General features: G+C 45.0%; 1 protein-coding gene across 7 annotated transcripts in view; it reads left to right on the top strand.

Moving 5' to 3' along the window:
• The window catches only part of CMTR1 (cap methyltransferase 1), a 59207-nt gene that overhangs the window by 13868 nt on the left and 31356 nt on the right, over positions 1–13983 (top strand). For 5 of the 7 annotated variants that reach the window (XR_003006045.1, XR_003006046.1, XM_024765962.1 and 2 more), the window contains exons 5-10: positions 3328–3420; positions 4817–4888; positions 5991–6124; positions 6243–6315; positions 11343–11541; positions 12303–12421. Coding sequence is in view for 5 of the 7 variants with exons in the window: in XM_024765962.1 (XP_024621730.1) it covers positions 3328–3420; positions 4817–4888; positions 5991–6124; positions 6243–6315; positions 11343–11541; positions 12303–12421 (690 nt within the window). In the remaining 2 variants the exon portion in view is untranslated. The remainder of the gene's footprint in view (positions 1–3327; positions 3421–4816; positions 4889–5990; positions 6125–6242; positions 6316–11342; positions 11542–12302; positions 12422–13983) is intronic. The other 2 variants (XM_024765964.1, XM_024765965.1) reach the window with 2 other exon arrangements.

The following is a 13983-nucleotide window of genomic DNA, read 5'->3' on the forward strand; positions in this document are numbered from 1 at the left end:
CCAAGGTCCTTGCACCTCCACAGGTTTATGACATCTCGGTATTAAATAGGTGTTTGTTTATGCCATATAGCTTTTCTATTGTGGGTTTAGTCTGCTTATCTCCTTGGGTACGAGTTTGCTGAATACCAAAGGAGGCTCTATCCCTTTTCATGACACAGGTAATGTTGAGATTTTATTTTTATTTATTTATTTATGCCCTACCTTATTCCACAGAGGATTTGAAGTAGGTATAATAAAAGCACCTAAAAATAATGGTAAAATATTACCATTATAGAGTTGAAGCTAGAGAAAATAGAGCACAGATATCTAGCCTTCCACATAGTTGCTGTAGTTGAGCTTCAGATGTGGGTCTGAACTCTGGAAAACTGATATTTTATTTGTCTCCTGAACTGATGTTCCAGTACAGGAAAGAAGTCCTGTGAACCTGTGCATGATAAAAGCCTAATAAGGTGTCAGAGTAAGATGCTGATAAGCCAGGAGCTAATGGGTTCTGGGGCTGGTCCTGCTGTGCTGCCTTGTAGTTATGAGGAGACGAGACAGGCAGAATAAGGCAAATATTTGTAACTGGGGCTAGATGTAGGTTTTTACTTCAGTCATACTTGGGGCTTTCCATGTCCTCATTTGTGTGAAAACAAGTGAAGAGTCCCTATCCTCTCAATGGGGCAGAATTAGAACTAACTTTGCAAACTTAGAATCTGAAATTTGCTCATAAAATCTGTTTTTAATGTAGACAGACTATTGGGAAAAAAGAATTTTTTTTTTGTGGCCATGTCACACGGCTTGCAGGATCTTAGTTCCCCTGACCAGAGATTGAACCTGGGCCGTGGCAGTGAAAGTGCTGAGTACTAACCACTGGACCACCAGGGAATTCCATGAAAAATTTTTTTGAGGCAAAGCTGTCCTAATTATCATTTACCATAATTTACTTTTTCTCTTAAAAAAGATGTCCTGTCTTTTGGATAAGAATTTGGCTCAACTATTAGTTGGTGGCCACTTCTTTAAGGTAGATGAGTCTGGGCAGCCTGAGGTGAATGTCCAGTTCCTGGAGTCACCACACAGAGAGTGCTCAGTGGCCACTGCAGCCCAGGAATATGGAGTGCAAGGTGTGAAGCTTCAAAGTCCACTTTGTGGGTAGCCTTAATGTTCAGACTTCCATGGGGAGATTGAGTCTGCTTTTCCTCTCCAAAGGGGCATCCAAAGTGTATATGAGCTTCTTTTTAGAGGTTATAATTCACAGCTATTTATGCTTAACGGGGGTGGATTTGACCAGGGGGAGAAACCATGATTCACTGCCAGATTCATTGACAAAATTTTCAGTAATTTTTCTTTTAAACTTTTTCTCTGTTAAGTGTGGTTGGCTTGCCCTCAAGACCTTGCATTGTGATACCATTTTATGCCTTTCAGAGCATGTAATATTGCCTTTAATCTCATCGCTTCAATTCACAGTGGTGAATCTCTTCTCCACACTTGCTTGGAGGGAATGTGTGGAGCTGCCAATGCAGGTTAGCCACCTGTTTAGGTTTTATAATCCGTGTCTTTCTAACCCAGTGAACTTAGTTCTGGCTGCATGTTAGAATCACCTGGAGACTTCTAAAAACATACACCCAGTCCCCACCTCAGACCAATAGAATCATATACTCTGAGGGTGAGGCCCAGGCATCAGTACTTTTTAAAAGGTCTGCAGATGATCCTAATGTATAGCCAGGATGAAAACCACTGTTTTAGCTTGATAAGGAAAGTAATTGAAAAATTAAGAGGAAGCAACATTAGAGATGCCAGTTTCTGCTCTGTCTTGGAATGAAAGGTATCAGGAGGTGAGACTCATTGCACTGAGTCTTCCTGATGTAACTACCTTATCATGGACTTAAATCCTACGTTTACTTCTCTGTGTCCCCACTGCTCTGATTATAGGCCTCTTGAGTTAAGGACCATGTCTTTTTTTTTTTTTTTTTGCCATGTTGCACAGCATGCAGGATCTTAGTTTCCCAACCAGGGATCAAACCTGTATACCCCCTCCAGTGGAAATGCATAGTACTAACCACTGGACTGCCAGGGAAGTCCCAAGGACCATATCTTTTTTTTTTTTTAGCATCTTTATTGGCGTATAATCGCTTTACAATGGTGTGTTAGTTTCTGCTTTATAACAAAGTGAATCAGTTATACATATACACATGTTCCCATATCTCTTCCCTCCTGCATCTCCGTCCCTCCCACCCTCGCTATCCCACCCCTCTAGGTGGTCACAGACCACCTAGCTGATCTCCCTGTTCTATGTGGCTGCTTCCCACTAGCTATCCACTTTACACTTGGTAGTGTATATATGTCCATGCCACTCTCTCACCTCATCACAGCCTACCCCTCCCCATATCCTCAAGTCCATGCTCTAGTAGGTCTGTGTCTTTATTCCCGTCTTACCCCTAGGTTCTTCATGACCTTTTTTTTTCCCCTAGATTCCATATATATGTGTTAGCATACGGTATTTGTTTTTCTCTTTCTGACTGACTTCGCTCTGTATGACAGACTCTAGGTCCATCCACCTCACCCCAAATAACTCAATTTCTTTTCTTTTTATGGCTGAGTAATATTCTATTGTATATATGTGCCACATATTCTTTAACCATTCATCTGTTGATGGACACTTAGGTTGCTTCCATGTCCTGATTATTGTAAATAGAGCTGCAATGAACATTTTGGTACATGACTCTTTTTGAATTATGGTTTTCTCAGGGTATATGCCCAGTAGTGGGATTGCTGGGTCGTATGGTAGTTCTATTTGTAGTGTTTTAAGAAACCTCCATACTGTTCTCCATAGTGGCTGTGTCAATTTGCATTCCCACCAACAGTGCGAGAGTGTTCCCTTTTCTCCACACCCTCTCCAGCATTTATTGTTTGTAGATTTTTTGGATGATGGCCATTCTGTCCGGTATGAGATGATATCTCATTGTAGTTACCATGTCCCCTGCATTGGCAGGCGGACTCTCAACCACTGCGCCACCAGGGAAGCCCAGGACCATATCTTTTAAACTCTGCATTCTGAGCTCTTAGCCCACAGTAGGTATTCATCAAATAATATTGGAACAAATGAAAGAAACTTTGTAAGTTGGGGAAGTTTCTTAGGATTCAATCCAGAATTGGACCTGGCCTTCAGAAGTTAAACTTTAGAATTCTGGCTCTTAGTTCTAATGTCTGACACTGCTAGTGGCCTCAGCTTCCTGGACCCTTTTCACTCTGAGTCCCTCTTGATTGTTTTGGGGAAGCCCTGGTGAGTTGGGGCATAGCCCCGAGGGTCTATCTTACCTGACTTACTTCCCTCTCTTTTGTTTGTAGCCCAGTGCCTGTGAGCAGGTGTCATGGTTCCCAGAATGTACCACTGAAATTCCTGACACTCAGGAAATGAGCGATTGGATGGTTGTGGGAAAGGTAGGATTTCAGGAAAATGTACCCTGAATTCTTGGCACTTATCTCCTGACTTTTCTCCTCCTCAAGTCAGTTGTGTACTCACAGTTTAAGAAAAATGTGAATCTGAGCATTCTGCATCAAGAGGGTGTGTCAGGGGCTTTACGGATATGCCCCTGTCAGATGAGGCAGACAGGGTTTTTCCTCCTTTAACTTGCAAGGCAGCACGAAATGCATAACTTCTGTCTTCCTCTTGGTTGCTTTTTAGAGTAGCTTATTATACATCTGTATATTCTGGTCACTGCTGGGCACTGTTTCAGGTAGATAAAAAGGCACTATCCCTGTCCTCAGAAAGTATTGAGGGAGTTGTTACGGAGGAAATTTAATTTCCTTCTGGAAAATTATAAGAATAAAGTAGATAGCTATACCAAGTCAGCATGGTCTGGAGAGCAGTTCTCAAAGTGTAGGGACCTCCAGGGATCTCCCTGACCCTTTCACGGGGTCTACCAGGTCAAAGTTATTTTAATAATGATACTGAAAAGTTATTTGCCTTTTTCATTCTCATTCTCTCACAAGTGTCCAGTGGAGTTTTCCAGTGACCATGACATGTAATATCACGACCAATTGAATGCAAATGTGGACAGGAGAATCTAGCTGTTGTGTATTAAGCCAGATATTGAGAGATTTGCAAAATGGAAAACAGGGCCACTCTTCTCAATAAATTTTTTTTTTGGAAATATAGTTTTTTCTCATAAAAATGTTATTTATGTTAATATACCATCTTCTTTTAAACTAAATTAGTAAATATTTAAATGTTTTCTCAGTTTTAACTTCTAATATATATACACATATCTCTTATATAAACAAAAGCTCTTTGGGGGGTCCTCAGTGATCTTGAAGAGTGTAAACCTGAGAACACCAAGTTTGAGCATCACTGATTTAGAGGTAGCCTCACTCAGACATGAAGTTGGACTTGACATCCCCATGAGGCTCCCTCACCCTTGTTTTCTGTGACACTACCAGGTCAGTGCCTGGGATCCTGCCTTCATACTCATCACAGAGCAGGAGGCTTCCTGGTTGAGGGAAAGGCTTCTGTCATTTGGGGCATTCCCCATCCTTCTCCCTCCACACTCTAGGGACAGACAGCTTGGATGTCTCCTTCCTGTTTGCTTTTCTCAGCCTCAGCATTCATGAGTCTTGTATGCATATGGTGCTCTAGTCAGAGTACCCAGGGGTCTGCTTCATCTCACAGCCATCTGGACTAGAGCCAGAGGGATTTAGGATTTTCTTTTTCCCGCCCCTCAGGGATTGATGTTCTTTGGCCCCTTTTGCTCTACTCACTCAGAACCCTAGTTTCTCCATCCATCCCCCCAAATACAGTTGCTTGTGGTCATTATTGATTGTTTTCTTCTCCCTGTAGAGAAAGATGATTATTGAAGATGAAACAGAGTTTTGTGGGGAAGAGCTGCTTCACAGTGTGTTGCAATGTAAGGTAAGGACTCGTGGCTAGAGCTGGAGTTGAAGATTTTGTGTGAGGGGTTGTGCTGGGCTTTTCTTGTTCTTTTGAGTCAGTTGTGGGGAGGCTGAAGTTTAGCTAAGATTTTTCCTTGAGATCAGATAGGTAGCTTGGTACATTTCTGTGAGGTGTCCTTTCTCCTTGGTGGCTCTCCTGCCCTGTAGTGTTGTGCTATCCCTGTGATCAGTAGTCAGGAAAGGAACCACTTAATTTCAGTGGGTCGGTTCATTGTAATCCTGAAGGGGGCCTGGCATAGTGAAAGGTTCAGAATCATTGTGTAGTATCAGATAGAGCTGAATTCAAATCCTAGTTTAGCAGCTTTTTTTTTTTTTTTTTCCTGTGTGACCTTGGGCCACTTGCTTTAGCTTCTCTGAGTTTGAATTTCCTCATCTATAAACTGGGGAGAAAATACTCACTTCCCAGTGTTGTTGTAAAAATTAAAAGAAGTAGCTGGTGTTACCCTCCCCTTGATATCTTTTGGCCTGTCTTTGGGTCAGGAAGTGCATTGCCTGGGGCAGAATGGGCCAAGGAAACTCTGAGGAGGAAATGGGTTGGAGAAGAAGCAAGGCCTCAGACTAGCTTCACAGAGCTTATTTTTCTGGCAGGCAGAGTGTTGGGAATATCCTTAAGGTGACTGGAACTCAGGTAAGGTGAGGCTTTCTTTTTTCAGAGAGAATATTAGAGAACAGAGAAGGGTTCCCTCCTGTGTGGTAGGCGCCTTCAGAAAACTCTGGTCTTGGTTTGTCTACCCTCTCTCTGGGTACCCTTCATATCAGAACTCTGGTCCCTTGGGAGGTTGCTGCTGGGGTGGATAAGCAGATTTGTTATGAGGATTACCAGCGCCAGGAGGTGACTCCATGCCGTTTATTAACCACTTACCATGTGCCAGGCACATGCTTACTTCCCTTTTATTTTGTACCATTTTACAGGTGAGGTAGTTGAGGGTCAGTGATAGAGTGACTTGTCTAGGGTCCCATATCTGGTCATTTCAGAACTGGGATACGGCAGGAGCCTAGCTCTTCAGAGGGCTGTGAATCAGGCCCCTCAAGCTCATTAAGACACCTGTTTCATCCCAAAGGGTGATGCTCACCTTCAGGTTCTGATTCTCTCTGGGCAGAATGTGTTTGATGTCCTGGATGGGGAGGAGATGCGGCGAGCTCGGACCCGGGCCAATCCCTACGAGATGATCCGAGGAGTCTTCTTCCTAAACAGGTTTGCTGACATTTCCTTCCCCCCCACCCCAATGTACACTGCTCTACCTTTTCATTTGAGCCTTAGCTCTCCATATGTCTGGTACTGAGGCACACTTTTCTGTCTTGCTTTGTTGCAGGGCGGCAATGAAGATGGCTAACATGGATTTTGTGTTCGATCGCATGTTTACAAATCCGAGGGACTCTTATGGGGTGAGAACAAGATTTTGCTTCTAAATTCATAGTGCCAAATGAGCTCGAGCTTCAGTGGTTCAGAAATTGCCATTTGTGCAGTGCTAGGAGAGTATTCCTGCTAGGTGATAGAGATGTATTTTGTGAAAGAGATATGTTTTGCTTTGAGCTCTTCAGGTAGGGTTCCACAGTGCTTCCCTGTGGTCCCAGGAGTGCCCCAGTAAGCAGTTGTCTCTAGGGCTTCAGGCCCTGAGTCCCACCCCCCAACTCTGCAGACCCTGCTGCTCACTTTGAGTGGAGGCAGCAGGGCTTGCAGGGGTGGAGAAGGGGCATTCCTGACAAAATCAGCAGCTGTGCATCTATAGGCCTAGGGAGCAGGGAGATGAGGCCATGAGCTAGAACACAGGCCTCCCTCCTGCATTCATTAAACGTGTATTTATCAAAACCCCTACATTGTGCCAGGCACAGTACCAGGAATATAATTTTGAAGGAGATAGATGTGACCCCTTTCCCTGTGGTGCTTGTGTTCTGGAAATTCTGGTGGACTTGAGAGCTGATAAGGGTACAGCGTTGGGGGTTTGTAAAGCCTTTCTGTGCTCATTGATGTGTGGAGGCCAGTTGCCACCAAGGAGCTTTCCCCTGCTTTCTTCCTGCCATGGATGAGGTAGAGTCTGATTACAGTCAGCCCTCCGTGTCTGTAGGTTCTGCATCCACCAATACAGAGGGCCGACTGTACACTGCCATTTTATATAAAGGACTTGAGCATCTGCAGATTTCGGTGGCTGCAGGGGTCCTGAAACCAATCCCCTGCAGATACTGTGGGATGACTGTATACAGTCCTTACAGTGAGTGTTCCAAATTGAAACTTGTGACATCATCTGATTTGGTTGCTGTTTCTGGTATGAGAGGGCAGTACTCTGGGAAATGTTTGAGTGTTGAATGAAATGTGGGTATCTGGGTTCTTTCACTGGTCTATTTAAAATCAATATTGTGTCTGAAGACCTAGGCTGTGTTCAGTGAGGGTTGAGGGCGGGCATGGAGTGCAGCACTTAGTCGCAGGTGGTGTCACTTAGGTTCATACCTTCTTTGTGTCTCAGCTGCCTCATCTCTGAAATTAGCCCTACTAACCTGCCGAGGGCTGGGGGTAGGACCAAAAGACTCTTAAGATTTGTTCCAGCTCTAAAATCTGTGATTTCAAACATGGCCCCTTTCCCTTTCTGCCTCTCTGAACAAGTTTTATGTGGGATCATAATTACCAGTCTTTGGCCCTTCTCAAGAAGTGGTAGAGCAAAATGATTTTCTACTTTGCTACATGTCATTTTTCTGAACACAGACCCTCCATAATGATAGAGAAAGAAAAAAGGAAATTTCATTCTAACATTCCCTTCAGGGTTTCAAAGCATTTTTACCCAGTCCTAGAAAGTTAGTTCTCTCTGACAGTGAAGGGGCCAGGAGCCAGCTGTTCCCGAACCTGTTTCTGCTTCACTCACCCTCCTTCTACTAGGCCCCGATTATCCACTGCTTAAAGAAACTTGTTTTCCAAGTTCTTTAATGATTCGGCTTCACCCTGACTACTTCTTCAGTGCTGGCGAAACTGGTAGGTGGACCCCTCCAGTCTTTAGTTATTTTTCTCTCCCAGGTCTCCCTCCCCATTTTACAGTACCAGCAAGCTGCACAAAAGAGCTCTTGGAATTAGCATCTTGAGAAAATTAGGTTGATATAATGTTGATTTAATTTTTTGAGCTCCAAATGATTTCTTTTAAACCCCTGCCTGGCAAAGGAACTCTGTCAAGCCGCTGGGAAGTCACAGCATCACTTTGGGCTTTTGAATGTTAAACGCCTCCAGCAGCTGGTATCTGGTTATTTTCTTTCGCTGTCAGGAAAATGAAGTAGGCATCAGGGTTGTCCCATTGAGGTCGAGGGTGGAGATATTAGTTACATAGGAAAAGGCAGCCGTGTTTGTGATGCTTCAGGCAGCTTCTTGACTTGAATTGATTGATATTGGCCATGGAGAATTGCCCTTTCAGAGATGTTCTTCTGCACTACACTATAAAAAGTGATTTCTCTTCAGCTCCTAGTGTTTTCTTCTCTCTTTTCACCTCTGTTTTCCCCCAAGGACCAGAGTGACAGCCAAGCCCGGCAGGCTTGGTGTGTTTTTCAGGCGAGACACTCTAGAGCACTCCCAGCAGAGCTGGGAGAGGTGGAAGCCCCAGGCACATGCCCAGGTTGGCCAGGGTCTCAGTGGCTCTTGGATCAGGCAAATTACAGAATAAGAGTGTGGAGAACTTGAAGCTTGGGAAAGTGTGAGGAGGTTGGAGGTGGGAAGCCAGAGGGAGGGTCTCTGAGGTTTTTCAGTGTGTTTCTGCTTCTGCAAGTTGTGGAAAAAGGAGAAAAGAGGCTAGGGTAGGGAAATAAAGAAATCATAAACAAGAATTGGAAGGGACAAGGGAAAGAAGGGAATTTAGATTGTTTGGGTATACGGAAGCATATTATAAACCAAAACGTTATGTGAGGGACTTGTGTGCTTGGGGTTATCGTTGAGGTAAGAAAACATTGGCTGTGAAGTGTAACAGGAGACAAAAACTGAATGTAGATCTTTAAGTTTCAGCGCTGTCTTAGAAGAAATTAGACAGCACTTACAAAGTGCCCACTGCATGTGGAGCACAGTGCTAGGTATTGCAAAGACGAAAGGATGGAAGGGACCAGAGTTTTGACTCTAAGGAGGGTGATCTAGTTGAATATAATGTTATCTTACATTTGTTTAGTGTTGTACAGTTTCTAAAGGTCTTTGACATACAGTACTTCATTTAATCCTCTAATAGCCTTAAAAAATAATCTGCATTAGTCCCAGTTTACAGTTGAGGAAGCTCGAGCTTAAAGACATAAGTTACGGACTTGCCTTTGACTGCACAGCCAGTAAATGGCAGAGGTGAGAATCCCAGATGTCCTTTCTATGAAAGGACCTTCTGGCTGTGGCCTGTGAGGGTATGACACATCTTGAAATCACAGAACAGATCATATTTATGCCCTCTTCTTGAAGGTGAGATGCTTTCATTGATTCATTCCCCTTCCTTCTCCCAGTCTTCCTTTGGGCCATCTGCTCACCCAGAGAGGCTGGAGCCTGGGGCTAGGACATGGCCAGTGGTGAGGAACAATGTTTTCACTCTTTCTAGCATGTGCAAGCCTTAAAATTGTGACCCCTGCCTCACTACCACGTTGCAGCCTGGGAAGTGCCGCGTAATATTCTCGGCAAATGCCATTAGGTCTTTCTTTGTGTGTGCAAATGAATATAATCCAAAAATATGAAAACTGATGGCTCAGGAACAAAAGTATGCTAGGGTGGGGTGGCAGGGGTAGGGGAGAAAGAACTGATATATCCAAGCATGCTGAATGGGCTTGTCACAGGATGATGAAGTTTATTTTTAGCTAAAGTCTTTCTCCTGAGACTTTTTCACTGTTTTGATAAAGGTAGATAACCATCATCAGAGGCAAGGCCCTTGTCACCTAGAAAGTGACTGGATCGTGAGCATCAGTATTTCCATTTCTTTCTTATAACTGTTTCCCCTGAAGCTTTCTGATCTTTATCTAGCAGTTAACAGAGCTCTGGACAAGCACCTAGCCATGCCAAACCTGTAGAGAGAGAAGGCTGAGCTGCCTTAGCCCCTTTCTGCTGGATGTTCATGAGGGTCCCCTGCAGTCACCCCCTCTAGAACTCAACCTCTTGTCACCAGTGCCGATGGTTTATCCTCTCTGCTGTGGAGGGTTGGGACAAGTAGAACTCATCATCTAGGGCCCAGGTGTGTAGAAGAGAAGTGTAAACACACAATCTAGGTCTGCACGCAGCATACATTTTATTTTATTTATTTATTTGGCCGTGCTGCATGGCTTGCAGGATTAAGTTCCCCGACCAGGGATCAAACCTGGGCCACAGCAGCGAAAACCGGGAATCCTAACTATTAGGCCACCAGGGAACTCCCAACATTTTAGATTAAGAGTTAAAGCCACTCAAGTGGCCAAAACTATAATCCAATAAAAATACAAATGATTATTGTAATTTAGTTATTCCTTAGGTGGGTGGGTGCTCTGATGGCTGCCCGGAAGCTGCACACCACTGTCTCCTGTTCTCTCTACCTTGTCAGCTCCCAGCTATGCACCACCCAGGCCGTGGCTAGCAGAGGAGCAAAGGCAGGAGAGGGAGGGGGTGCTAAAAAGGAGGAGACTCAATGCACTGTGGTATCTTGGATGGGGTCATGGAACAGAACAAGGGCTCTAGTGAGATCTGAATCAAGTTTGGACTTTAGTTAATAGTAATGTACCTGTGTCAGTTTCTTAATTTTGACAGATGACAATGTAAGATGTTAATAAAACTGGGTGAAGGGTATATGCGAACTTTATTCTTACAGCTTATCTATAAATCTAAAATTATTCCATGATAAAAAGTTAATTGGAAGAAAAAGGGAGAGCCTCAGAGGTAGGGGAGAAGGGAAGCAGAGGCTATGATCTGGAAAGATAGGCCCTGTGGCTGAGAGGGGGTGATGTGAGAGCCCCTCAGACTTTGGTTGGACAGGAAGGCCTGCATCTAATGGTCAGGCTGATGGGATTCTGATTTAGCTTTGCTGCGGACTGTCTGTGAACAAGTCGCTTTGTGTCTTGGGGTCTCTTTTTCCCTATCTGTAATGTGGGGTTAGAATATTCTGCTCAGTGGGACTCTTGTAAGGCAGGATATGATGCTGAGAAATAATGCTGAGGAAAAGATGCTGAGAAATAAAAAATGCACACTTAGATGCCCATTAAGATGTTTTTATTAGGAGTCTGAGCTAGGCCTGGTGGGTTGAAAGGCATCAGGGGTGTTTGAGGTGGGGATGGGCAAAAACTTTGGAGGGCAATGATCACAGAGGACACATTTCCGGGCGCTTGTGGCTCTGGCCGCAGGAACTCTGCATTGTGCTTGCTGAAAGGCTTATTTTACTCCCCCTGCCTTCTCTTTCCTGCTCCCCATTTAGCCATCTTTTTTCCCTTCCTCCCCTGACTTCCACTTGCCTTTGCAGAAACCACTGGTGAAGGACCGGGAAGCTGAGCTTCTATACTTTGCTGACGTCTGTGCAGGCCCAGGTGGCTTCTCAGAGTATGTGCTGTGGAGGAAGAAGTGGCACGCAAAGGGCTTTGGAATGACTCTGAAGGGTCCTAACGATTTTAAGCTGGAAGACTTCTACTCGGCCTCCAGTGAACTCTTCGAACCCTACTATGGTAGGGACGTGGAGGAGGGTAGCAGGGCTATGAGAGGCAGTTCTCTTTGGAGACTTTAGGTCAGAAGTAGTTATTATCCACTTGCCATGTTTTCTTTACCAGGTCTCTGAGTCTGGGGTTCCCAGCCAGTGTCATGAAGGTCTCGGTTCCCTCTAGACTGTCCCTTTTTGCCCCAGGCCTGTGGGTACAGGTTAAATACTCCACTAAGCAAACTCTCACCAGAGCCATATTAATTCCTCCTTTCTTCTCTTGTGGTGACAGGAGATAATGAAACTGCCTGATCTCCGGCTGAGAACTGGCAGGGTTATTAACACATACAAACCCACACCCATCTCCAGCCAGCTCAGCAGCCCTCCAGCAGTTCCCTCCACTCTGGCTCGCTTTTCGTGATTTGGCAGCAAATCCTAAGTCCTTTGTTAACAGTTCTTATTAAGAAGTTGATATTGGTTCCTAAATGTAGGTGCTTTAAACACAACTTTGATCTTGAATATGAAGACCTTCTGTTTCAGTTGATGATGCTTGGCTGGTCAGCTCCTTCTGAACTCTGCTTTATTATAGCAGGGCACTCTTTTTGCCTCCTGTCCATCACTGCAAGGCAGCCTTGTATGATGGGTCCTTCAGTGAGTTGCTCCTCACAGGGGCTTTTCTCCTGGGCCTCGAGGTACACCTGGTACCTGTGTTCACATCCCCAGAGAGCTTGTGTCCCAGCTCCAGGGATGCACAGGGCATATGAGCTAAATGTGAATCTTGTGTCTTGTCAGGTGAGGGTGGGATCGATGGAGATGGAGACATCACCCGCCCGGAGAACATCACTGCTTTTCGGAATTTTGTCCTGGATAACACAGATCGCAAGGGTGTCCACTTTCTGATGGCTGATGGGGTAGGTGACCTGCTCTTCATAGGGTGATGCTTTAGGGATTTATCATGTTAGAGGCTTGAAAATTGGTTTTGTTTGTTTTGGTTTGGTCCTTTAGCTGCCCTGGAAGGGCAGATAGTAGGGATGTGTGATGTATGTTTTTATTCTTTTCGTGCATCTTTTCAGTGGTAACTTTGTCAAGGCTGTGATGTTGTGGGCATCTTTGCTTGGAGCAAGTGGACCTTCTCAGCTCACTTCTTCAAAGGGCCTTGGTTGGCTATGAGACATGGTGAGAGGAGGGCCATGACTAAGATGAGCTAGGCAGAGCTGACCGGGAAGAACATTCCCGTCATTTGTCACCTGGGTGCTGCTCCTGGTAGAGGCTGTCTACACATGGCCGCTCCTAAGCCTCTGGATGGGCTAATAGGTGACCGTATAACCGAAGGCAGCAGCTCAAAGGAGTCCTCCGGGACTCTACAGGAGGCTCGGTCAGTCACTGGGCTACAGTGAATATTCACGTCGCCTGTTTCTTGGGCAGGTATTTGATGTATAGAGGCAAGTCCCCTGCAGCTTTCTCACCTAGTAATCTGATGCTGCAGGTAGTCTTTTCTGGAATGAGCCACGAATTAGTGTAGAGGAGGGTCAGAGAAGTCGCAGTTGCACCAGGGTCACATGGCCAGAGTTGAGAAGAGCCTCTGGAGCCCCTTGGGTAGCCTTTCAAGCAGTAGCCCTGTGGAGAGGTGAATAAATGTTTAGGATATCAGCACAGGATCTGAACATGCACCTCGCTCACCAAAGCTTTGTGCACAGCAGTGGACAACAGATAGACAGGCTTGGGTGGAGGGGAGGGAGGGGCTGCTTCACTTGTGCTTGAGGGATCTGATAGTGCTTGGGAGGCAGGCAGCCTTGCAGTTTGTCAGCTAGAGTGGCAAACTCAAGGATTGTCTTTCTGGCTTAGGCAGCTTAGACTGGTGACCTTTGTGGCTGATTTATTTGTTTGTCTGTTTCCCCTATAAACAGACATGCATTTTAAGAAGCATCTGTAAATCTGGAAGACATTGCTAAACATTTTTGATTCTGGAGACCTGGCCAGGCTGGGCCCAGCTTAATGGAGGCCAGCCTCTTTACTTTTCTTAATTATTGTGATGAAAAACACATAACGTAAAATTTACCATTGCAACCGTCTTTAAGTTTACAGTTCAGTAGTGTTAAGTATATTCACACTATTGTGAGACAGATCTCCAAACCCTTTTCATTTTGCAAAATTGAAACTCTGTACCCATTAAACAACAACTCCCCTCTCTTCCTATCACAGCCCCTGGCCTCCTTCACTTCTGTGTGAGCATGGCTGTCTGCCCCCTGCTGGGATCTCACAGAGAGGGAGACCACTCCAAGAATAGCAGTGTACATTCTTTGAACAAACACCCTGGCCAGAGACACTGCCAGCTGCAGGGAGAGGCTCCATGGTCTTGGGACAGGAAAAGGGGGTTTTGTGAATAAATCCTTGGTCCACAGAGAAAGAGATTACTGTGACTGTCAGAGTTATGCTAACTTTTCTCCTGTCACCAGATTGGGGCCTGTTCGGT

Source organism: Neophocaena asiaeorientalis, unplaced genomic scaffold (genome assembly GCF_003031525.2).
Source record: "Neophocaena asiaeorientalis asiaeorientalis breed wild unplaced genomic scaffold, Neophocaena_asiaeorientalis_V1.1 scaffold46, whole genome shotgun sequence".
NCBI lineage: Eukaryota > Metazoa > Chordata > Mammalia > Artiodactyla > Phocoenidae > Neophocaena > Neophocaena asiaeorientalis.